The 24,124-nt window shown below is 39.6% G+C and overlaps 2 protein-coding genes across 4 annotated transcripts in view; both read right to left on the reverse strand.

The window, feature by feature from the left end:
- acot7 (acyl-CoA thioesterase 7) overlaps positions 1–13,962 on the reverse strand; it is a 61,392-nt gene extending 47,430 nt beyond the window's left edge. For 2 of the 3 annotated variants that reach the window (XM_083919681.1, XM_083919680.1), the window contains exons 1-3: positions 8,418–8,550; positions 6,761–6,878; positions 3,555–3,711 (exon numbers count right to left, since the gene is read on the reverse strand). In XM_083919681.1, coding sequence (XP_083775807.1) covers positions 3,555–3,711; positions 6,761–6,878; positions 8,418–8,536 — 394 coding nt within the window. In that variant the 5' untranslated portion in view covers positions 8,537–8,550. Of the gene's footprint in view, positions 1–3,554; positions 3,712–6,760; positions 6,879–8,417; positions 8,551–13,854 lie in introns of those variants that run through there. The other variant, XM_083919682.1, reaches the window with a different exon arrangement.
- A 1,331-nt stretch (positions 13,963–15,293) lies between these two features.
- On the reverse strand, positions 15,294–16,233 carry LOC310951902 (transcription factor HES-2-like; the record flags this gene model as incomplete). Its single annotated transcript, XM_083920378.1, has 4 exons — positions 15,294–15,637; positions 15,748–15,835; positions 15,945–16,040; positions 16,147–16,233. 4 exons carry the CDS (start codon positions 16,231–16,233, stop codon positions 15,294–15,296), a joined length of 615 nt encoding a protein of 204 aa, XP_083776504.1.
- Positions 16,234–24,124: the final 7,891 nt, after the last annotated feature.

A 24,124-nucleotide genomic window follows, 5' to 3' on the forward strand; every position in this document is an offset into this window, starting at 1 on the left:
TGAGAATGTGTAGGTGTGTGACTTTTTCAATGCAGAACGTGTCAGCATGTGCATATCAAGCTCTCCATGCACACAGGTCATCTGTACACAACCGCACGTGTGTGTCAGTACGTGTCGGGGTACGTGCGTGCGTCGTGTCGGAGCATGTGTGCAGGTACATCCACTTGGCATCCATGTCTGACTGGGCCACAGTGTGTGAGGCCTGACGCTAAGTCGACATGACAGAAGCAAATAATGTCTGCTCCCGTTATCTTCTCTTCCCCCTCGGCCCCGCAGGAACCTTTTAAAGAGCCAAACACTAATGAATTCACACACACATACCCATGCACACACATGCATGTATACAGTACAGATGCACCCACTATGCCTACTGTGTCACACATGCACAAATGCTCCATGCAAACACACATTCACAAAAATGTTGTATCTTATTGCAAGGAGCAAAGAGAAACACACATTTAATGTAACCTTTCTCACAGTTATTGACATGTGAGCTCCTGCAAATATCCACCATTGAACACCTAAACATGTACACAAACATGTGCTCAACCGTTTATTAGCACAGCCCTACGAAATGGGAATAAGAAATGGGTCTGAGGTTTGCATAAAAATAAATTCAGAAAAACCCAGACGTTCATACAGTTATATGAATATGAGTTTAATGAGTCAACTCAAATGCACACATAGGACTTATTTCCTATAGCTATGACCTAATAAAACACCAAGCCACTACCTCTCCTTAAAACTTATCTGCTCACTCTACACAGTACTGAAAAATATTCTTGATATACTAGTATTTTATTTTCTTAGATTGGGATAGTTGTTAAGTATGTGTTGCACTTTTTGTTTTCGTTAGACTGTTAAATATTAATCAGGGTGATGGCAGAGTTCGTATACATAATTTGGGCTGATGTTGTTTGGCCCACGCAGTTTCCAAACAGCACAAGTTTGGTGTCTTAGAGGAACTCACCTCTAAACACAAGCTGAAGCTATGCTCATCTACACAACACCCGCACTGCCCTGACACTGAACCTGCACACAGACTTCAGAACTTTGCACTCTACATTTAACATATAAACAGCACTGGAAATAAAACTGGAACATATTTGTGAAATGTGGAGCGGAGAATTGGCAAATAAAGTGACCTGTATAACACATAATAATCTACAACCCTTTATTGACATAAAATGCTGATAGGATGAGAATGTGAGCTCCTTTAGATTTCTTTGAAAAAGCACTGAATATATGCATCTAAAAGTGCAAATATTTGATTTTTAAAACAAAGTATATCACAGTGTTTTGAGGGTTTACAAGACTGACTTTGTTTCTGACATCAATTTTTTTCCCCCAATATATCAATAAATATAAAAATATAGGAATAAACCCTAGTACTGCACTGAATCCTCATCAAACTAAACACTGAGGCTGTGTTTCAAATTGCATACTTGATTTTAACTTTCAATGTATACTGCAGCTGCCCTTACAACATACGTACAAAGTATTGCACGCAGTATGCACACGATAGGGACTTTCTACTTTGTCATAAAATTGCACCTCTTACCTGACCCCGGCTCATATATAAGGATTGTGGGTCAGCATAGCCAGGAAAGAATTCTGGCATACATAGTGCAAAATGCAACCGGAGCAGAACATCCTGGTGTTTTTGGCATACTGTACTTGATGTACTATCTTTCTCTGACATACTAAATGGCATTGTAGTATGGGTATTGGAATGCACAGTGAGTGTATTCTGTTCTTCAGCTCTCTTCCTGGTCACCCCTTTTCGGGGTCCTTTCTGACAGGCCATGTTCTGTAGCGGGCTGTCCGTGCTGATGCCTGTATGTATATACGCTGCTCTCCACCTGTCATCTCATATCTCTGCCTCTGCCAACCTGCTTCCAGCCCAGCAACCAGCCAACCAACCAGTACAAGCCTGTTGCTAGGGCAACGGCTGTCTAGGGGATACTTCTTTTGTTTCTCACACCTCCTTTCCTTCATCAATCTTTCTATCTCTTTCCTACTCTCACTCCGTCTTCCTCTTCCATTCCCTCTGATATCTTTTTTACCCACTCTCTTGAAGATTGGACATGTTGCTCTGATGCCACAGTTCCTCCTCAGTACAAATTTATTTTAAAAAATGAAAATAAACACACAAGTTAGAGTCAGTGAATTAAGAAACTACACCTATGCTACTGAAACTCACTCACATCAGCATTACCATTAAGTATGCTGTGTGTGTCATTCCGTGTATTATTAGACATCATCTCTACCACTTTAACATGATTTCAAGCAGTTACAGTACGCTCAACATATTATACGCGTTTTTTTACAGACAGTCTGTGCTTCAATGTTGCCACTGGCATTTAAAGGTTCAGAGATAACGCTAGGTCAGCTCAATGTGATCTTCCCTGCATCTTTACTCAAGGGACTCTGGACAGTGTGTGTGTGTGTGTGTGTGTGTGTGTGTAAGCCTGCATACATGCTGTGCACATACATATCTTAATAATTAACAAGAATTACAGAGTGCATTACTTGGCAAACATTCTAAAACTGGAAATCAACTGGAAATGAACATGGCTCTAGTTTCTATTCCCCTGTCACAGCATGTAATGCAGCACCTCATGGAAGCAGTGTTTCATCCTCCATGCTCCTCAAGGTTTCTCTACTTACTGTGTGCTGCCCTCTACTGGTCAAACAGCGGAACATCACAGTGAGGTCTTTTTTCCTCTCCTCCCCCTTAGTTAAATGTCCAGCATTTGGACAACTTTACTTTTCAAGTTTAAAAAAAAAAAAAACCCTAATCAATAATAATAAGTGTGGGGGAATTAGATTGAGGTTAACAGCAATTAAGAAAATAACTTTTCCAACCAACATAGAGCCAAATTCATGAGTACAAACCTGTTTCAAAAGTTGGGACGATGTGTAAAATATTAATAACAACAGAATATGATGATTTGCAAATCATTGACACTCCATATGTGATTTAAAATAGCACAATTATATTCCATCTGTTGAAACAGATTAAATGAAAAACTGGCCTTTTTACAGGCCCCCACGTCTCCTGGTTTTGTTTTGTTTGCCTTTTTGAAATCCTAGTTATTACGTATAAGCATATATTGTGGATGGGAAGTATTAGTGTATGTGTATATGTGTGTGTGTGTGTGTGTGTGTGTGTGTGTATGTGTGTGTGTGTGTGTGTGTGTGTGTGTGTGTGTGTGTGTGTGTGTGTGTGTGTGTGTGTGTGTGTGTGTGTGTGTGTGTGTGTGTGTGTGTGTGTGTGTGGTCTGTCTTCCTGCCTGTGAATAGCTGTGCACTTGAATGTCTGTCACTTTTTCAGGTTCAAAGCAGGTTCAAACAAAATCACTCAGAAAGCAAAAATATTCTTTAAATTCATCATATTCTATTCTGGCCAGAGGTGTAACAGTATCATTAATATTGCTTCTATAAACAAAGGTAGAGACTTAGGGTTACATTTCAGTTAATTACTGAGTGAAACATATTTTAAATTGTACATGTGGTATGTGCCTGTTTTAAAAGTATCAAATGCTAGTCACCTGTGAGGATGTTCTCAGCCATGACTTTGACCTGCACCTCCAGTGAGTGCTTAGAGGTGTAAGTGATCTCAGCGGTGACATGGGCGACCTCGCCAATGAACACGGGGGACAGGAACTCTGTCTTCTCCACCCGAACCAGAACTGCCAAACAGCGGTCCTAGAGAGGAGAAACAGCAAATCTAGAGATAATCATACATACTTTGACATCATTAAAGGTCCCATATTATACAAATTTTAGGTTCAAATTTGTAATTCTGGTTTCTACTAGAACATGCTTATATGCTTTAATGTAAAAAAAACTGTAACGGGACTGGAGCACTTTCTACCTATTTATTTAGTTGTGTCATCACAACTGTACAGAAGTCCTGACAGCTCGTTTAGAGACACAGCTTCTGAAAACAGCCTGTGTGCATTTCTCTGTGGATTGGATATCTTGATACTTTTACAGTATTTTTATAGAAGAAAGGGCATGAAATTTCATTGTTTACAATATGGGACCTTTAAGGAAAGTTAGTTTTTAGAAATCTAAAATCCTGGCAAAAAGAAACAAACTCTCACTTACTGCTCAAACCTCTTTGGATCCACTGAAACTAATGGTCTCTGCGACTGTAGCACTGCAAAAACTATTTCTAAGCAAGTTAAATAATCGTATATTTAGATTTAAAATGATGTCTGAATCATCATATAAACTGATTTTAGTTCATTGAACGTATGAACGTATGGGTGCTTTGATTTGTTGTTGCCCCTCATGTTGATGCACTTGGTCTGTTTGTTTATAATTTCTTGTACGTATGCTGCAACTTTCATGTGCTTGTATGGCTCATTTTATATCTACTGATCCTGAATCAAGGTGTCCTTGTAAAAGAGAGCTTGCTCTCAATGGCCCTCCCTAGGTAAATAAAGGTCTCTATCAATGTCTCCAACCCCACACGACGCTTATCAGACACGTTCAAAGGTACCACGATGTCTGTAAAAGATACATACAAAAATATGTGCAACTTTTGTTATCAACATAAGGAGATGTGCATTGAGAGAGGAACCTCAGATCATAAGCAGAGACATGGCAGAAAATACTTCTTTAGTGAAACAGGAGATACAACTGATTATGATGAGCTAGTTCTTCTGTAATTCTGTATCCTTCGGTTCACACAGAGTGTTTTAGGTGTTAGGTTGATGAAGCAACTGTTCAAAACTGTTCACAAGTTTATTAGTTCTGGGCTTAAATGTGAGCTGCCAGACATTTTAAAGGCTTCAAAATCAGTGAATGGCAGACACAAGGATAAAATCATGCGGACCCAAATTCTGAACATCTTATATGATGGTATTGTGTGAGGGGAGGCTGTCAAGCAATCTGCGATTTTCTACTGTTTACATTTGTGTTGTCTTGTTATGAGCTTCTCAGTTTTCTGAACTGCACTGATCTTTATGTACGCAAGGTGCTATATTGTACAAATAAAGTTTGATAAATGATTGTGTAGGTATCATCCACTGGAAGTGTTTATCGTCATAAACATAAACTATAGAAATTGAGTGGAAATTAAATTAAATAAAAACACCAGAGATAATTTTGCAATGTATGTATATTATATAATGAAGGAGTTCACTTAAAGGCTAAAAGTAATTTCTGAATTTATTTTCAACAATGTTTTAGATTATTTCAAGAATAATGTGTAAGCCTTTTGTAACTTGTGTCCATGAAAGTGTTTGTCTGTAATACTGTAGGCTATGTTATCTGATCAGTGAAACACAAGACATGAGCAGGTTATGAACACATTGTTGCAGTTCTGCAGGACAGATAAATGACGGTATGATTTTAATCAAAAGCTGGTTAAAGTTCACCAGGTGAAAAGTCAGACCAACAGCAGGAAGCAAAAAAGATCTGGGTGAGGTAATAATGAATAAAAACAATATGAATGAGCCATGCACTTTGGAGTTTAGAGATTTAAAAGCTGTTATATACTGTTACTAAATAGGCGTAACGTGGAGTAATGTGGAATTTTGCCATACTTTTGAGATTGGGCTATCGTCTCAAATTGCATAGTTTAATGTAGGACAATCTGTGTGTTGATAAAAATTTTCTCGGAAGCAGTGGTTCTCAAAAATTAGCAACGCAACAACCAAGCAACTGTACCAAAGAAGCATTTTCGCTTTTAAAGCTGAAGTTGGTAAAAAACATGTTTTTTTTTTCATATTTGCTGAAACTGTCACTATATCCCAACAGCACATTGAGACAGACGATCTGTGAAAAAGTCGTGCTGTCCCACCGCTCTCTGTTTGCTCCTAAACTCATCTGCTAGAGTCCACTGCACCTGACCGAGGAGTCTCTGATGCTCGTAAACGCCGTTTAATCTATGAAACTAGGCAGCTCTGATCAAATATGAATCCAGATTAGTCTGTAATAGTCTCTTATCGTAGAATACAGATCCAATTACTCTATTGCATATTTCGCGCATAAAGTGTTTTCAGAAATTTTAGTGTAATGTTTAGCGGTAAAATGAGAACGTTTGTCCAGACTGTCGGCTGGTGGGCAGGGTTTGGTTTTGGCTCTACTTGGTCACAAACATTCTCATTTTACAACTAAACATTACACTAAAAATATGTTTCTAAAACCCCTTACACAAGAAATAGGCAACACAGTAATAGAATACTGATTCGTATTTGATCAGTGCTGCCTAGTTTCACAGAATGATCATTGACACTGCGTCAGAGACTCCTCGGCTCAAAGTAGTAGTTTTTCTTTGGGTGCGGTGGAAATTAGCAGATTTCATTAAGAGCAGATCGTCTTTCTCATCGTGCTGTCAGGATGTAGTGACACTTTCAGCAAATATGAAAACGAAAAACAAAAACGTATTTTCATAGAAAGTTACCAACTGCAGCTTTAAGGTCCCTCTTTTGCCTCATTTTATTTTTTTCTATTTAAATAAATGTGAAGAAGTGGTTAATGTAACTAATGATGATAATTTCTTCCGTGCTTGAGCATTTTTTGTGCCCTACAGACGATTTATGCCCTGCAGACTATTATACATATAATATTTGTGTCAATGTTGAAAAGGAACATTTAGGGCCGGACAAATGTAAGATTGTACAATTCACATAATTTGACACTTAAAAAGAACCTTACAACAACTTGAGAGAAGTCCGGTGATCTGTATTTCCCCACAATACAATAAAACAACATGGGTGTGAATATAGCTGTTGTCTCGTACCCCATTCTGAGTGTTGCAGTGTCGTGTGCTAACGATGCAACCGGCTTCCTCGATCATCTTGAGGATGACGCCGCCGTGGACGTTGCCGACAATGTTGGCATCGTCTGGCCTCATGATCCTGCATTAAAGAGAAGATTAGTTGGCATGAGTGTGAATCCGATGGTAGTTATAGGATCACAACAGCATGTGTTCATGGCATCCTGTTGGAAAATAATACTATCGATCAATAAATGGGAAAACCAACCAGCCAAAGTCTGAAAAATGTAGAGCTGCAATAGATTGTAAAATTGTTGAGCAATGATTTCAGGAGTCTGTTCCTACTCAGTGCACTACTACTTGAGCACATCCACCAATTAACAAAATGTACCTAGACAGTGTGTTTTCAATTTAAATAGGAAGTTTGGGGTCCCCTGCTAAAACTCCTGCCCCGCGACCCGACCTCGGATAAGCGGATGAAGATGAGATGAGATGAGATGTCTGAGCTGTTGCTAACTGCCTTTCAATCTAACACATTTTGTTATTGATTTATTCAGTTGAATCAGACTGGTATTTAGCTGAAGCCAGCTTTAATGTATGACAAAATGTTTGTTTAAACCTTATCTGAAAAAGAAAAAATGTAACCAAAGGTTCTAGGAATATATCTGCTGTGATGTTGTTCATGATAGTTGAAAGGACTTCTATTGTGACGACGAGATAGCGATCATGATCAGTGACAGTGCAGCATGCTGTCATGCACATCAGCTGTTTCCAGTTCTTCCTTGCGATGGTTAAACTAGTTTTACCAGTTACAGTCTAATCTGTTTACATTCTCCGAGGACAAAAACAAAGGAGGTATGAGCTGCACTGATATCTGATCAATCATGGAAATGAGACAGTAAAGCTTTACAGGAGTTTGTGTACAATACAAAGCAAGACGATCCCTTATTTTACAGGAAGTTGATTGTTTATTTCTAAAAGAGTTGACTGTGCTATAATCATGTTTAATGTTTTGTTTAGGGTGACAACAATAATAAACAATATGAAGATTACTACTGATGCCATTTTGAAATTATTTATGTTGTTTGTTTTTATGTATGACAGAGTATGTTAGACTTCCTGTAAACACAGTCAGAGTGGCTTGAAGACGTGGGGAATTTTCTTATTGCAACACTAAGTAACAGTTCACTGGCATCAGGAACAGAGGAGCACTACATTAAACAGTGGTATTAAACATAGTAACCAAAAAAAGAATGAATAACTAACTAATAGCAAGTAGTTATTGGAGTGGTATTCTCATATTAATATTAATTTAGAAATCATAAGCAAGTATAAAAAAAAATTTCAAATATATTGCAGTCCAATCAAAAGCAGCCTCAAAACTGACCAGAGCTCAATCAGCACCTCTGACAGTCTGAACAACAATTAACAAGTTTAATCGATCAAGTTTAAGAATTAATAAGGTTTTTTTATATTCTTGCAATTACTTTAATTGTTCAAAAAATGTAAATTTGTGTGTGTGTGTGTGTGTGTGTGTGTGTGTGTGTGTGTGTGTGTGTGTGTGTGTGTGTGTGTGTGTGTGTGTGTGTGTGTGTGTGTGTGTGTGTGTGTGTGTGTGTGTGTGTGTGTGTGTGTGTGTGTGTGTGTGTGTGTGTGTGAGTGTTCGTCAGAGATGAACTACCTGCTGAGTTGATAATTAGATTCACCACCATCCCTGACTCTGCTGACTCTCTCCACCCTCGCTGCCATCCGATCCACTTCATCTGCTTGCTTGCTGCTCCGAGGCCTGAAGCAACGCATCTTCGCACTCTGACTCTCAGTCTGACTCTCTGGCTCACTTCCCTTTTGTACTATCTTTAAATTTACAACTCCACACAGGAGATTTTGGGCTATGACGTTGTTGGGATGTTGGCACCTCCTCAGACGTTACAACTGGCCAAACTGGATCTCAACACACCCACTGACGTACAGCCAGACAGCAGTTGACCAGTTCTAACATTTTTCAGCATTACACCTAGGATTGTGAGCCACAGCTGACAGGTAAGACTAAGAAATACCTCAGTGGCATCATGTAAAGTTAAAAAAAATTAGCTGCATTTATGAAAAACATATCTCTAGGGCTGGGTTATATGATATATATACGTATATTATAGTACAGTATATACAGTATATCATCAAAAAAATGGAAAGACGTATATATTTTCTATAATGTTTATCTATATCGTTTTGTGACAATATAATTTAGACTACCATTTATGTTCATTTTTAGCTGAAAATTAAAATACTCAACACTTTTGATTTGTCAAGTATTTCACTCAATTCAATTCAATTCAAGTTTATTTATAGTGCCAAATCATAACAAAAGTTATCTCAGGACACTTTACAGAGTAGGTAAAGACCACACTCTATGACTTATTCATGATTTACATAGAACCAACAATTCCTCTGTAGAGTACGGTGGCAACGAAAACCTTCCCTATAACAGGCCGGAACGTCGGACAGACCCGGCTCTGTAGAGGACGGCCATCTGTCTTGACTCACACAGGAGTACACAAAAATAGGCTTTATTGGGAATTTATTTCATATAGAGATGATATGTGGTAGATATTGTTATCAAAATATTACTGTACATTACCATATATTTTGCAATAGAATAGAAATACTTTATTGATCCCAAGCTGAGAAATTGCAATATTACTCAGCTATGAGGTTCTCAATGGGATTTTTAATCAACAATATCTAAGAAATCCATAATTAGAACAATGAATATACTACAAGACCAATATCACAACCTAAACAGTTATAAGTCTGTCTTCCATAAATCTGGTCAAAGGTTTTAGAAATAACCTACTAGCAGATAAAAAAAACAAGCTAACAGCAGCAAAGCCAAAGGAAAAGCCCCATCCAAAGCTTGTGATGCTTTGAAAGAAGGGGAACGGAGAGAACAAAACAGTTGCAGTGGTGTTTCCAGAAGTGATATAGATGTGAAAGTCTGTGCCAGAATTGAAAGCTTATAGTCTTTGATGTCCATCTGCACTTTAATGTTGTTCACATATACAGTCCCTTCCAAAACACTTCTCTTACATACAGTGTAGCACTATAGCCCTTTACAACGTAGATTTAAACCTCACAAGAGCACTATGTCAACAATTCCTCATACAGTAAATGCTGTATGTGCCACTTTGTTATGTATGAGGTATTGTCTGGGTAGTTAAAAGAATCCAACATGATTTGATTTCATGTTGGGTGATTTCCTATAAAAGTCATGGGAAGACTTTTTAGTTGTCTTTCGGTTTTAAAGATGTAACACCCGATACAAACAACTGAAAAGGCATACTTCTGCCATGAAGAAAAACAGAAATACGATCAGAATCCTCTCGATGCTTGATAAAATGAACACACAAAATACCGTATTTTACCTGTGTCGAGTAGAAAAGTGACGAAAACTGTGAATTAGCTTCAGAAAAGCATATCTTGGCATCGTACCTGTCCCGAGCCCCACACCAACACACAAAGAAGTGACTGGGGCAGCGGGGATTAACATCATCAACAGGGTTGGACTGTGTTTTAGCTATTCTTACATTACCAGGTAGAACAGGAATTCGGCAAACATTCACAACTGTAAATACACAGACTTTAAACACACACCTCAATAATATGTGTTTGCACAGGTAGACAAACACCAGTTATTTATCCCATGTTTGTTTTTCAAAGTTGAATATTTAAAAGACATTAACAAAAGCAGCACACTACAGTATGGTTTTCACATTTGGGTTTGAGGCTTCTCTTGAAAAAAACCCAGTAATGACAATTCCCCAATTAATGAATAAAATGGCCCCACTCATGCCTCTTACTAGACACTCCCCTTGACTATCTGCCAGACTGGGACTCTGACTGGCCAGAAGACAAAGGACCAAAGACCCGACCGCCCTTTGCAGCCATTGGCTGATATGTATGTGGCTGTATATGATTGGTTGTCATTCATTCATTCATTTTTTCATACCTACTCTATTTAAGTGCAGTTTGAAAAGTGATTCATTATGACCCCTATGAAGGCCAGAAGCTGAAACACACCTGTCTTACAAAGGTCTTGCTGGAATTTGACTTTTTCAACATCGCATCTCTGAAATATTTCTGCATTGGAAAAAAGTTAAATGAACTGGATGCATTAAAAAAAAAAAGTCAGAAAGGTGAACTGTGAGAGACAAAATTCATGTTTGCAGCCCAAGAAAAGGTGATATGACTACATTAGAAGAGGCCAAAGTAAATTATTTTCTGGAAAGGTAGAGGCATTTTATCAGCAGTCATATTTAAGAAGGGTCTAAACAGAGCTGTGACCAGGCCATTTGGACATGAGAAGTCTGTTTATCTCACTGCAGCCTCAGTGGCAGGAAGTATGAATTTGACAGAAAGAGAGCAGGAGAAGTTTGGAGAGGCTAAAAACAAAGCAGGTCGCTCTATCTTTGGACACGTTTTAGCTGCATAATGAATGTTTTGGGAAAAAGCTACAGCGGTTCATCAAGTGGATCACTGGCTAACGCTCGGCTTTCACAGGTGAGTACAATTCAAATTTTGACTTAGCAATGCAGAGTCCAGGAGAGTTAAAGGGCAAATGCACAAAAATGTAAAGTTTTGAAAATGGCTACTGATGGTGTACCCCGTATTGTTGTAATATTTTTTTCTGTACAGAACTCATGTCTTTGATGAGACACAATGCATTTCCGTAAGCTAAGGGGAGTGGTCGAAATGAATGACAAACCTGTATTCACACAACTAACTGTACACACCCGCCTTTAACTGTTCATACTGTTTGAAATAAAGGTAAGGAAATGGATACAACAACAAAAAGTAACATCTCCTCATGAAAAATCCTAGAACACTTTCACACAGCTGCAGTTGTTATGCAGTGAGTCAGTTTAGATTCTGCGTTAGCTCTCCATCTGCTGGAATTGAGCTGTATTATCACACAACTGTGAAAGCTTAATACACTATACGAAATGTTGTGACAATGTTGCTCATGTTTCAGTCATTTAAAGGCCAGCTACATCACATAAAATCAAGACAGCTTCCACTCAGGCCAGAATGAACTGATCAGCCTCATATTCCAACTCTTCATAACACAATACAGTATATAAACCAGCTTCTCCTTTCCTTACCTACCTGCAGGATGTTAATTACTGCCTTTAGTTTATGACTGACTGATAAAGACACTTTTTCTGATATATTTTGTTTTCTGGATATGTTTACACAACAGAATCGTTTGGCAATAACATGGATATTACGTCTAATATGTGCGGAAAATGTTATCACTTAACTCTAACCTGACGGACGTCAAGACATGTTTGTGGGGATTTATGATGGGGGTGATTGAAGGGACTCTGTGATACCATTCAGAGCAAAATATGATGACAGACTCAACAGTAGAATCTACTTTGAAGGTCTCTGCTGCTTTCACTGTGACCGAACTACATTGTGAAGTGATTGTGTCATACGTCAGGTTGAAAAAGTCATCTTTCCTTGAGTCCTAACATACGCAAAGCAGCGAGTGGGCAGATAGTTTGTCAAAAAATGGAACAAGTAGCTGTATTAACCAGGCTTTAATTGAATGCACATGAAGAAAAAGCAGTGGTTCTCAAAATAAAGGGGCATATTAATGACATGATAACTCATAACAGACAGCGCTGTTATACTTCTGTTAGATTTAAGAACCAGCTCAGAATACACGGGATCCTGTTGTGATATGGCATCAGTTCTGCAGCGGTCATGAAGGCGCTGCAGAGAGCCATCAACACAGCCAAGAAGATCACAAACACACATTCGCCTGCACTGGAAGACATCTACAGCTCCTGTTGACTAGGGAGGGCATTCTGCATCCTAAAGGACTCCTCTCATTTCCCTTCTGCCCTGAGGAAAGCACCACAGGTCCATCAAAGCACACACCACAAGACGGTTTCAAGCCCCAGGGCAATCACCACAACAAGCTCTAAACTGAAAGCCCAACCCCCTTTAGACAATAGTGATTCTGTACCATAGCTACCCAAACAACAATTGTGATATGTGTAATACTGATATATTCATTTATATATATAATACTATTCTGAGCAAGTACAAACAAGATTATAAAAACCTATTTTATGCTATTGCTTTTAATCAATCCCCCATATTTCTAATAACACGGTCATTTTGATATTTCTTCTATATTCCTTGTACTTGTTTTATGGCTTTGTATATTTTAAAATCATTTGTATCACCACCAACAAACTGTTTTTTACCAACATTATCCCACTTTTGTCTCTTAATATTATTTATTTGAGGATTTTCCTCTTGTATTGTTTTCACTCTGTCCTGGTTGTATTACCAGTCTTATTGAATTGTTTCTTTTGTATTGCAACCTGAGCTGTATTTTATGTTATGACAGGTGCCATGCATATTATTGATGTTGTTGTTGTTGTTGTTATTATTATATTATTATTGTTATTGTAATTTATATAATGTGACCGTGGTATAACCCTCCCCCTACAGGCGAAGCACTAGTACAACAAACTCCTCGTGCTGCTGGAAAATTGAGCCGATTCATTGCGACGGTATTTTAATAGGTAGCAGTCATTACTGTATCGCACACAGCTGTTTGCTTTTAGTGTTCTTCCTCTGCTTATTATCTTAAACAATCAAGGATCAACTACATGCGATGGAAGGACACACTCCACACTAACTATTTACAGGAGCAGAATTACTCAAGCCTATCCTATAAAATAAAACTTTTTCCGGTGAAATCATGGCGACCTTATCGTGTCCTTGGTCGTGGGTTTTAACGCGTCCGGTACCGGTACTAATCGCATTGAGGTCATCACATACGACAAGCAACACGAATGGTCCGCACCTCTACCGGGAACCTGCCGGTTACATAACCTTTAAAAAAGCCATTAGATTCATTATATAGGAGAACGAGAGAGAAAGATCCGTGCGCAGTGTATTAGAAGAGGATTATCTGGGTTATCATGCTGTGAGTGACGACGCAGCGACGCCGGTAGCAGCGCCGTTCTCGTCATTTGTCGACCAACAGCAACAGTATTGTTAGCGTGTGATGGTTTGCTCGCGCGTGTGTCTTTGTTTCCTACCTGCATAATTGAAGGGGGGCTGCTGCCTCGCGCGCCTGCGGTACCGACATGGTGTCCCGGTGATGAGCTCCCGGGGTTCGTCAGCCTCGTGTTGCAGCGGGATCTGTGTGATGTGAGGAGGAAGTAAGGCTCCTCTGGTGTTCGCCGGCTGCTCTTGTTTGCTCTCATTGAGAAATGACTCGTCTGTCGGGAAAGTGCTTGGACTCCACTGTCATGCAGAGAGGATGTTTTGTATATGTAGATCAACATGTTCATCCAAAAATGACGTAAACGACAGTCTTTGGCTAACTCGTAGTGCCCTGTGCTTTTTAAAGAGCAAAATGGGGGGGGGAAGACATTATTGTGCGACGGAAATATAAACCATAACCGTGTCAATACCTACAGCCGCCGGATGAGGGCAGCAGAGACCGCATTGACTCCAACATGATCTACGCAGGGGCAGTATCTCATGTTGCCTGTTGTGGGCGCGTTTGACCACAGCATCCATCCATCCCGGAGTCACAATGACTAACGGTTTTTATTCGGTTCAAATGTTCTGGACAGATGTGTCACCCAGACTTCTGCTCATTAAACAGAGGTATTTCCATATAAGGAGATATTGCGTCATGTTTGCTGCAGTTCAAAGTCTGAAGACGCTTTAGACTGATCCTATTGTTGGAAGGACGCAGCTTTGTTTCTTGACTTTCAATAAAATGCATCTAACAGCTTGTTTATATGTGCGCTGACATCTGTTGTGATTTTTTTTCCCTTCCAGGAATTGTAATGCAAGACCCATTCAGTATATCCTTGTGTGTAACGTTGTCCTTCCTTTTCCACAGTATGACCATCGTATCACCTTTTATGGCTGTGCGTAAGTACGCACGAGTAAAGACTAATATTCTGGCAAATTCTGACAAATGACCATAAAGTGTAAGCAAAAACACAACACAGTATTACCACGACATCGCAGTTTTATTTGTTTTTTTATATAACATATATACTACATTTGCTCTAAACAGCAAAAATAAAACACATCCCAACAGGGATACTAACAATGACACATAATGTGTCTACAGAGTTCATCTGCACAGACTCAGTACTCTGAAGTCTACAGTGCAAATTCATACAGACTGACCCTTGGGGTCTTACAGGGCTGTTTCAATAGCCCTTAACCACTTAGTCCGCAAAGATGACTAAATGTTTAACGTATACATACATGCAGATTTAAAAAATACGACTGTCTAAACTTGTCAACTTATACAGGACAACAGACTCGTGCGCAAAACGTAAGTATATAATACTCAACCAATACGATTTAACGATGAATTTCTGTTTTTCATCAACGGAAGCGAGGCGAGGGATCACTGTGAATATTTACATGTGATGTTATCACAACATGCTGCCTACATACGGAACACTTTACAGACTTATCACAGGTTTTTTGGAACACGCGGCCAAATCTACCAAGGTCTCCACATAGCAGCGCTGACAGGCTGCTGGCCGGACTGCGCTCTACTGGGAGCCACTGCGCCGCTGCCGCTGCTGCTGCTGCTGCGGGACTGACTCTCCAGTCTGGAGCTGAAGCTGGATTTGAGGCTCAGGAGTCTCTGTTGAATCTGAGGCAAAGTTCTGGAGCTCTGAGCGCAGCAGTTCAGGCAGGTTGGGGTGACGGTGGTGGACGTTGACTGCTGGACAAAGTCGTTCACCCGCTGACACGCGTCTTGATCCAGGTTGGTTTTGGGAAGCAGCGTGGAGACACGCTGGAGGCAGGCTTTGTAGCCTTCTCTGTAATTGTCTGCGGAATCTGAAAAGACAATGACATGTTAGTTTCACTGATCAAAAAGCACAAGAGCCCAGTATATATGTAAATATAGCTATCAACAAAAGTGTAAAACAAGGAGAACTATTACTCACGTTTCGCATTAACAGGGGGAATGTCGCTGAGGAACCTCACAGTCATTTCCAGGATGTCGGCTTTCTCAAGCTTGGAGTAGCGAGTCTTCTGGAGAAAATAATGGAAAAAAATGTTAAATTTATGAGCCCAAACGTTGCCTTCACTTAGTTTATCTGAAAAATGTCTTCAGAGTGTATCTAGATGGAAAATAACTTACATCTCTGCCTATGAGGGGAATGATGAGGTTTTTCAAATGGTTCAGGCTGTCGTTGATACGGGCGCGCCTTCTTTTTTCCATCAAAGGTTTCATTGTCTGAAAAAGAAAACACATCACATTTAGCATTCATGCATTACACAAAGTGTAAATCACCAGAGACCACGTTTAAGATAATGAAGCAAAATTCAGTCACTTCGCTTACCTTTCTGAGCTCAAGAGCCTCTTTTCTTTTGGCTACAGTTAGCCTTGGAGAAAAAGACTGGACTTCACAAGTCATGTTTGGAGACATTTTCAGCTTCGTCTTTGTGCCGGAGAAGTGTCCAAAATAGAAGTCGGTGAAGATGTGTCTCTAACGGCCAAGGGCTGCGGTATATATACAGGACAGTGGCGTCGGTTAACGTGCGTCACGGGTACGCCCCCAAGCCAACACAGACGATTCGGACAGGCCTCTTATTCGATGGAAACAACACAAAACCATCCAATTTAGAAAGATAACCATCTGTCTTCTACTCTAATCCATGCGTGGCGACTGCAGTGCGTGTCTGTGTTATGATCTATAGACCAAATAAAACCAAATCTGCATCAACAAGCTGAAGAAATGTGTGCGTAAAGAAGCTGTTGGTTTGGGCGCATCGAATGCCCACTCACAAAATATAAACTCTGCAAACTCTACAACTTATATCACATATAGTACACAGTAAGGTTCATTATTTCACATGTGGTAGATGGAATAGATTCGTTCGTAAACACAGAAATGCGGTATAGTTACCGGTGCGTAATTGTGCAGTGGTCATATGCGAGAGGAATCAAAATATAGGCTAAATAGCATTCATTTATTTTGAGATCTAACAATGAAACATAATCTACCTCACTAATGACACAACGTATACTGATAGATATGTATATATAAATTCGTAAAACACGGGACGTAATGTTAAACCGTCCATTGTGCCAAAAGATGGTCATATAAGGTTGCGAGTGGCGTGGGAGCTGATAGGGGGATGTATCTTTTGGGACACATCTTCAGTAGTATATATAGTATATATATATATATTCACTGGATGTTATTGTGAGTAATTTGCCCAAGTTTGATAACATTTCCTTTACATCATTTTAAAACAAATCTACCGACTCAGAAGTGCAATACATACACTACTGGCATAGGGGTCAGGCTTGCGTGTATGAAAAGGTGTCCACAGAGACACAGACTCTTACTCCAATCTCATACCCAAGCCACGCTACTTTGCAATAGCATCTGCTCTTAGATTTTGACAACAATAGTTTTGCATACGACGTTTTTTATGCAGTTTCTGCCCGGGGGGAGTCTCTACCTGTGGGGTATTTCCTGCTGCTACCGACGCCTCACACAAGGCGGTGGGGGCTGAAAAAGAGATGGTGGGTATCGAGGGAGGATACTTCAATACAATAGCGAAATAAAAAACGAGCATGCCATGGTTTTAAACGTATGGGCTATGTGCGTAATACATATCTAGACTATGTCCTTGTGGACTTGGTATATTGAAAACTAACTATCTTGTCATGTGAGGTGAACAAAACTTCGAATCACAGCTTTGAGAATTTCCGATTTTAAATAAAAACTGGAGAGAGATGACAACCCATCAAATACCACTGCACTCAGGGGAACCACGCGCGCAGCACGCGCCACGGGGACCAGATGGCCGTCTGTTACCGAGCCTTCAACCCCACCCACCCCCAGCCTCCGTCCATCGACCCCCACCCTCCATACACTCCACCAGCATCCTGAACAGCCAATCTCCCTGTCCCACCATGGTCCATACATATCACACACACACGCACACACACACACACACGCACACACACACACGCGCGCGCGCGCGCGCGCACACACTGCATATACTCAAGCTCTTTTTCTATAAACTTTACACGCATGACACATGATCTCCACGCAGTTTTGGCGTGGGTGCCCCATCTGCATGCTCCTTAGAGGTCCATGTTGTTGTCAAACTGAAAAGAACCATTCTCGCCCCCCCTGTTTTAGAAACTCTGTTGCAATTGTCTCCATCAGCTTGACTCTTGGATATTTTAGCGTCCAAGCCATCATGAAATGCTTGTTTGTCAATATTATATGATGACGAAACCTAAAGCTCAATCTGCTGGTGGAGATGAAGATGCTGGTTTGGAAGAGCAGATTGCATGACTTTGTAGACAAGGAGGCTCATTTTAAATTATGTTAAATATCAAACAGATCACAGTGGAAAACGCACATTGATGATTTAAACAATAGACCTATAGAGCTTTTTTTATTCTGACAAAGTGGCAACTTCCTCAAATCTAAGCATATAACTCATAGCTTACAGTATTACAAATACAACATTATTAATATTGAGGCGGTCATGCAAGGGCAGAGGATTTGGATTTCACCGACATAAAAGTCTACGGTCAGCGTTATATAATAGCCTATAATATGCATTTATATATTATTATTATCTTATATCGACAGTAAAAGAGGCGCCCTGGACTACACAGCAGTTATTCTTTTTTCACTTTTTATGGCGCATTCGTAGGCTATATGCATGTATTGTATATTTTTTAATATTTCTTCAATTTAAAATGAAGATAAAGTCCAGAGAATCGAAATGTAAAGGCCAGCATCGTGTAGACATGCTGTTTTTGGACAAAGCCAAGCGCTTCCCTGAAACTGAGAGGCACACTTGCTGCACGCGCCCCTCGCCGCCCTACTGGGAGGGAGGGGTGATGGGGAGCTGGTGGTAGTTGGGGGAGGTACACTTCTCCTCCGTTTTACTCTTACGGTTAGAGTCCTCTTTTGTCTTTTCAAGCAAATTCGGCGTCAGTAACCCATCTGCGCAGGCTGGATAACAGGGAGCCTTTGTCTGAAATGTTCCGACTACTTCATGGGTATTAAGACTCACACGCGGTCCGTGGGATGGGGGAGAAACAGCGAGACCGACTCTACCTGACTTCTGCTTCAGAGTGATGTGAGCTGAGAGAAAACGGGCGGCTTTTGGTGTTTGTTTTCCTGAGTCTCAAACAATGGAGAGCACCATGTCCATAACACAAATACTTCCAATATCAAAATGGAAGAGAATGCGTTGATACAAGTTACAATGTTTATTTTTTATTCTTGTCGATATGTAATGTCCCAATTAATGGCAGGTCTATTCCCTTTATGTGACTAGTTTTGCCAGAGAAGTATTGGTTCTGCTCTAAAGAAATGTGGACGTTTCTTGTGAGACTTCATTACTTTGTTCTGTTGAAATGAAATATTATTAGAAAACTGGAAAGAAATTAGTTTGCAGCACAGATAAACAACTATGCAATAACACCAACTGAACAAAGCCTCCAGTCATCTACTGTGTCCAAAAGCTGTGGGTTTAACTTGCATGTGTCAGCCTGTGAGTGCAGAGCATCATTAGGTTTTCAATGGAGTGAAGACAACATACTGTTTGGAAACGGATACACTAATCACCAGAGCAACTTGGCCATCTATCCATTCAAATAATAATACGCTGCCTTACTTAAAGGGGAAATATGCCCATTTTTAAAATCAATTTGCATGTCTGATACCAATGCCTATCAACTGATACTGAAATCAGTCAGATACTGTTCTTTCCCCTCTCTTAAACAACTATGTTAATAATAGCCAGCATGTGTACGGACACCCTTAACATTACCATCTCAAAACATGCTCAAACTGTGAAAAATATTCTGGTTACTGTGGTTCCTCATAGTGTGAGAAACAATAGCCTGAATAGAGGATACATAGCCTATCAGTCAGTCAGTCAGTTGGTCTGTCAATTTGCATGTCGGTCAACAGCAGCTTCAGAGCGTATCCACTCATACTAAGTTTGTAGTAGTGCCAGGTATCTGGAGACAAACTTTTCTTCCAACAACGCCATGCTAGCCAATGTCATTTAAAAAGCAACTTGGCATTCATGGTTCTGAAAGAGCATAGCCCAGTTTTCCAGTAAGGACAGATCTCAGGACATCAAATTGTCACAGTTTAAGATAGTGGATCATATCATATTATACTTTTCTTCTCCAATAAATGATCTGTGGGTTCAGTTCAGTACTGGGTACATCCCTAATTCCTATGGTCTGAGACAGTCCAAATATATAAGTAGACATTTACAAATCAAAAATGCTAACATTTGTGATGTCATCAACTATTAAGCTTGGAGCTGCTCCACAATTAATTGGGAAAGAATGACACTGAGAGCACCCAGGGGAATGTTCTGAGTGTTTGGGTACACTACAGCAGAATAAAGCTCATTTTGGTGTAAAAAATGTGTGGATCCACAAATCAGTCTCCCATTCATTGTCTATGGAGCAGCTCCAGACTTTGCACTCGATTACATCGCAAGTTTGAGGCTTACTCCTCTGGTACTTCGCTGGACTTGGTGGTATCCTTGTTATGAATCCTGTTACCACTGATCAGAATCAAACTATACAATATGATGCCAAAACACTCGCAAACATTAAAGGACTACTCCAATCATTCAGAATTGCTATCAAGTATAAAAATCTGAGACTAAGTAAAGAATGAAAAAAATTCAAAGCAGCAGTGGCCAAACATTTCCTCTGACAATGAAGCAAACTCCAAAAAAAACACTGGACCCTAGAGTTTTTATAATGCGACTCAATAACAGCTTTCATTAGACCCTCCCTGCCTCTTGCTCCTTTTTAACCCCATACACTTTGGCCATGTGACAATATTATCATTCAACACGATATTGGTTGGCCAAGATGATGGTCCTCACATACCCATGATAACAGAACGATGTATGATAAACGCCAGTTATGAATTTTGTTCATGTCTGTAATAACTGCAAGTGAAGATAATGTTGTAGGTACAAATCAGCTCGGTAGTGAACAACACACTAACATGCTGACCGATTTAGTGCTTTTAGCGGAGCTAGAAGAGGAATATTCTGTTAAAAGAGATCATGAGGTTGTGTTGCCCTCGCTGTTCTCCGTTAAGATTGCTGGACGTGATGTATGGTAACGCCAGTGCCTGGTGTGTCTTCTGCGGACTAAGCTCTGCACCCACTGCACTGGATGCTTCTTCTACACACTCTTGTCACAGTGTAGAAAAGCACTTTGGTATTCAAGGACGAGTGACAACTCTGTTCGCCTCATTTTCTGTAACAAGTTTAGCATCAATGCAAGTCATCTTGCTTTTTGCCATGCAACAGTTAATTCATTAACTAACCAAACTTGTAGGTTGGGGACAAAATGAAGGCCTGTGTTATCCTCATTCCATACATGAATATTGATCTATGAGAGTTGATCTATGTCTATATTTTGTGGGCACTTACGAGTGTTGTAACCATGTGTGTCCAGTCCAAAGATATTTATAATGTATGTGCATCTATCTCGTAAGCTTTTTTTTGACAATAAGATATTGTTGTTTTCTTAAATCAATAAAGTCATCAGGGGAATTTCAATATCGCCTACAACCTACAGGTTGTAATGCAGGATTTCTTTTAAAAACTTTAAGTCTCAAGGCCAACCCTCAACCCTGATGCCATCATTATGGTCTTTTTTATTATAGAAAGCTCCTCCTTAACCACAGAATACACTACACAGCTGTTTTGACAGACTGAGTTGTACCCTTCTTGTCGAGTCAACTGAACTTGATGCGTTTATAATTCACTCATTTTTTTAATGTGTAAAGTCAACCCTGTCACCAGACAAGAACATCAATATTGGACAATTCCCAGAATAAACTAAATGACAATGTTTTCTTACACCCACTGCCCATAATATCTCTCTACATTATCTGTGTATGGTAACTACAGCACAGTTAAGGATAGAGAGAGATTGTGTAGTAATAGCATGCCTTACACTCCTGTCTCCTAATTCCTATTGGGATACTGGTGCAATCAATGGAGTACTCCTTAAGACTGTATGTCGACAGATAATGTAATGAACGCCAAAACAGTCACGCTGAACAATGTGGATCTCAGTTTTTAGAAGTTACTGTATTATGGGACTGTTTCTCTTTCCTCCACTTTTTATCTTTCTTATTCAGTGCTTAGACCTTGTAACACTTTTTCTATTAGTTCCATAATAGTAAATCAATGTGTAGCTCACCTGGCATGTCTTCTGTAAATGATGGCAATGATACAAAAAGAAGATAAGAGTTGGCTTTTATTTGGGAAATAAGTCCTGCTAAATAAACTTTTCTCTAGTACATTTATGTCAAACACACGCTCTGAGGTTCATTACTAACTCTGCTGCCTGAACCATCATTGTGTTTTGTGTTAGGCCAGCCCTACTGGCTTCACACAGACTCACTCACCGATACACACCGAATATTCCTGCAGTTGTTTTGTCACAAATAAGGAGGCAAGCCAATCCAACTGTCAGTGGTAAAGTGGAAAGTATGTACTTTCTTAATTCATAAGTGTTACGTATTTTTTATGATGGCCGTCCTCGATAGAGCTGGGCCTGCCTCTTACAGGGAAGGTTTTCGTTGCCACCCTACTCTGTGGGGGAATTGTTGGGTCTATGTAAATCATAATAAGTCATAAAGTGTGGTCTTTACGTACTCTGTGAAGTGTCCTGAGATAACTTATGTTATGATTTGGCACTGTAAATAAAATTGAATTGAATTGATTTGAATCGTTTTATTTATTCATGTTTAAAAACATATTTGATTTTTGACCCTTTTGAACCAATGTGTTTTGTGTTCGTACTCTCTTCATACTTCATCAAAAGTCTCTGTTGTCTTTTATGTGGAGGACAGGTACACTTGTAAAAGAGACTTTTAAATCACGTGAGGCTTTTTTTCCAAAGTGACTCAAAATATATGCATTTAAAGCAACATTACGCAACTATTTTACCTCAACAGCTTCAAAATCTTTTTTATGCTACATTGGCTTGTAGTAGGGACAATGGTGCCTCTGTCATTCCCACTCTTAACCCTTGAGCCCTTAACACATGTTGTTTCACTATGTAACATGTAACAAGTGCCTAATGCTTTACAGCAGTAAGTCAACACTGATTTTTGTGACATTGGTTCATATTTTGTGGATAAAATGTTTATAGGTTTTCCGTTTGATGTCCTGCTTCTGGTCAGTCTCAACTCCTGGTGATCAGGCTGTTCTCATGCATTTTTGTATATACAGTATAACAACGAAAAGTAATTCACACGTCCATTTTCCACATATTTTTTTGTGTGTTTCCACATTTTTGTAACTGAGGAAAGCAATGCACTGTTATTGTGTGTATTCCATGTATATATTGTGTGCGCATTCATTTTATTACACTTCTGTTATGTCGCCAACTCGTGGACGACTTACGTTTTTAGCTGGCTTGCTATGTGAGAAATCTTACAAATTTTTGTGCAGAACTTTTCGTACGATATCGTACAAATCTGCTCATGAGAATACGGTGGGGTGATTTACGGGGGATGGCCGCAACGCTGTCATGCCAGAAGAAATTGGTTCAGCAGCCTCAATGGAAAACATGGCAGAAACAAAAAGACCAAAGAGGATTTTGAAGGAGGAAGCTGAGAAAAGGGAAGTAACGAAGCAAGGACAAGAGTATATCTTGGACTGGCTTTTAGTCGAAGACAGACGCCACGCTGGCTATCTTGCAGTTGGACTTGTATGTAATATAAGCTGGCTTGCTATATCTTGTGTTGTTGTTTTTGCTTGATGTATGGTTGTGTTACCAAAGTTTGCGACTTGCTTGTCATAAGTCATAACAAATGCACATGCAAAGCTGTCCATATTAACGACATAGGTATATACGTGAATTGCACTCTGTAGGGGCACCAAATTGCGAAAATTATCATGTTGCTTTAACCTTCATAGGAACAAGGAAAATTAACCACTTAAAATACAGGTTCACACACGCTCTGAGATGATAACTCACTACCTGCCAAAGGACAAACTGATGTCCTGATCATTTGTATCAGTATATGATTAATTATACCGTTTTAATTAAACTGGATCAGTTGTTCAGTGGAAATTGCAATGTTTTATCTTTCACTATATTCTTTGGGATTTATTATTTCTTTTATTATCTTAGTTTTAATATGAAGGCATTATGTGTGTTGTAACAATAGCCCCTCACGTGGGGGCAGATGTAACGTTTGACTTTGTGTGATTAAAACAATATTGTGACATTCACATTTTTTGTAAAAACATTTAAGCCGTAATAAGTAGAAC

The sequence above is a fragment of the Echiichthys vipera genome (genome assembly GCF_963691815.1).
Source record: "Echiichthys vipera genome assembly, chromosome: 9".
NCBI classification, from domain to species: Eukaryota; Metazoa; Chordata; class Actinopteri; order Perciformes; family Trachinidae; genus Echiichthys; species Echiichthys vipera.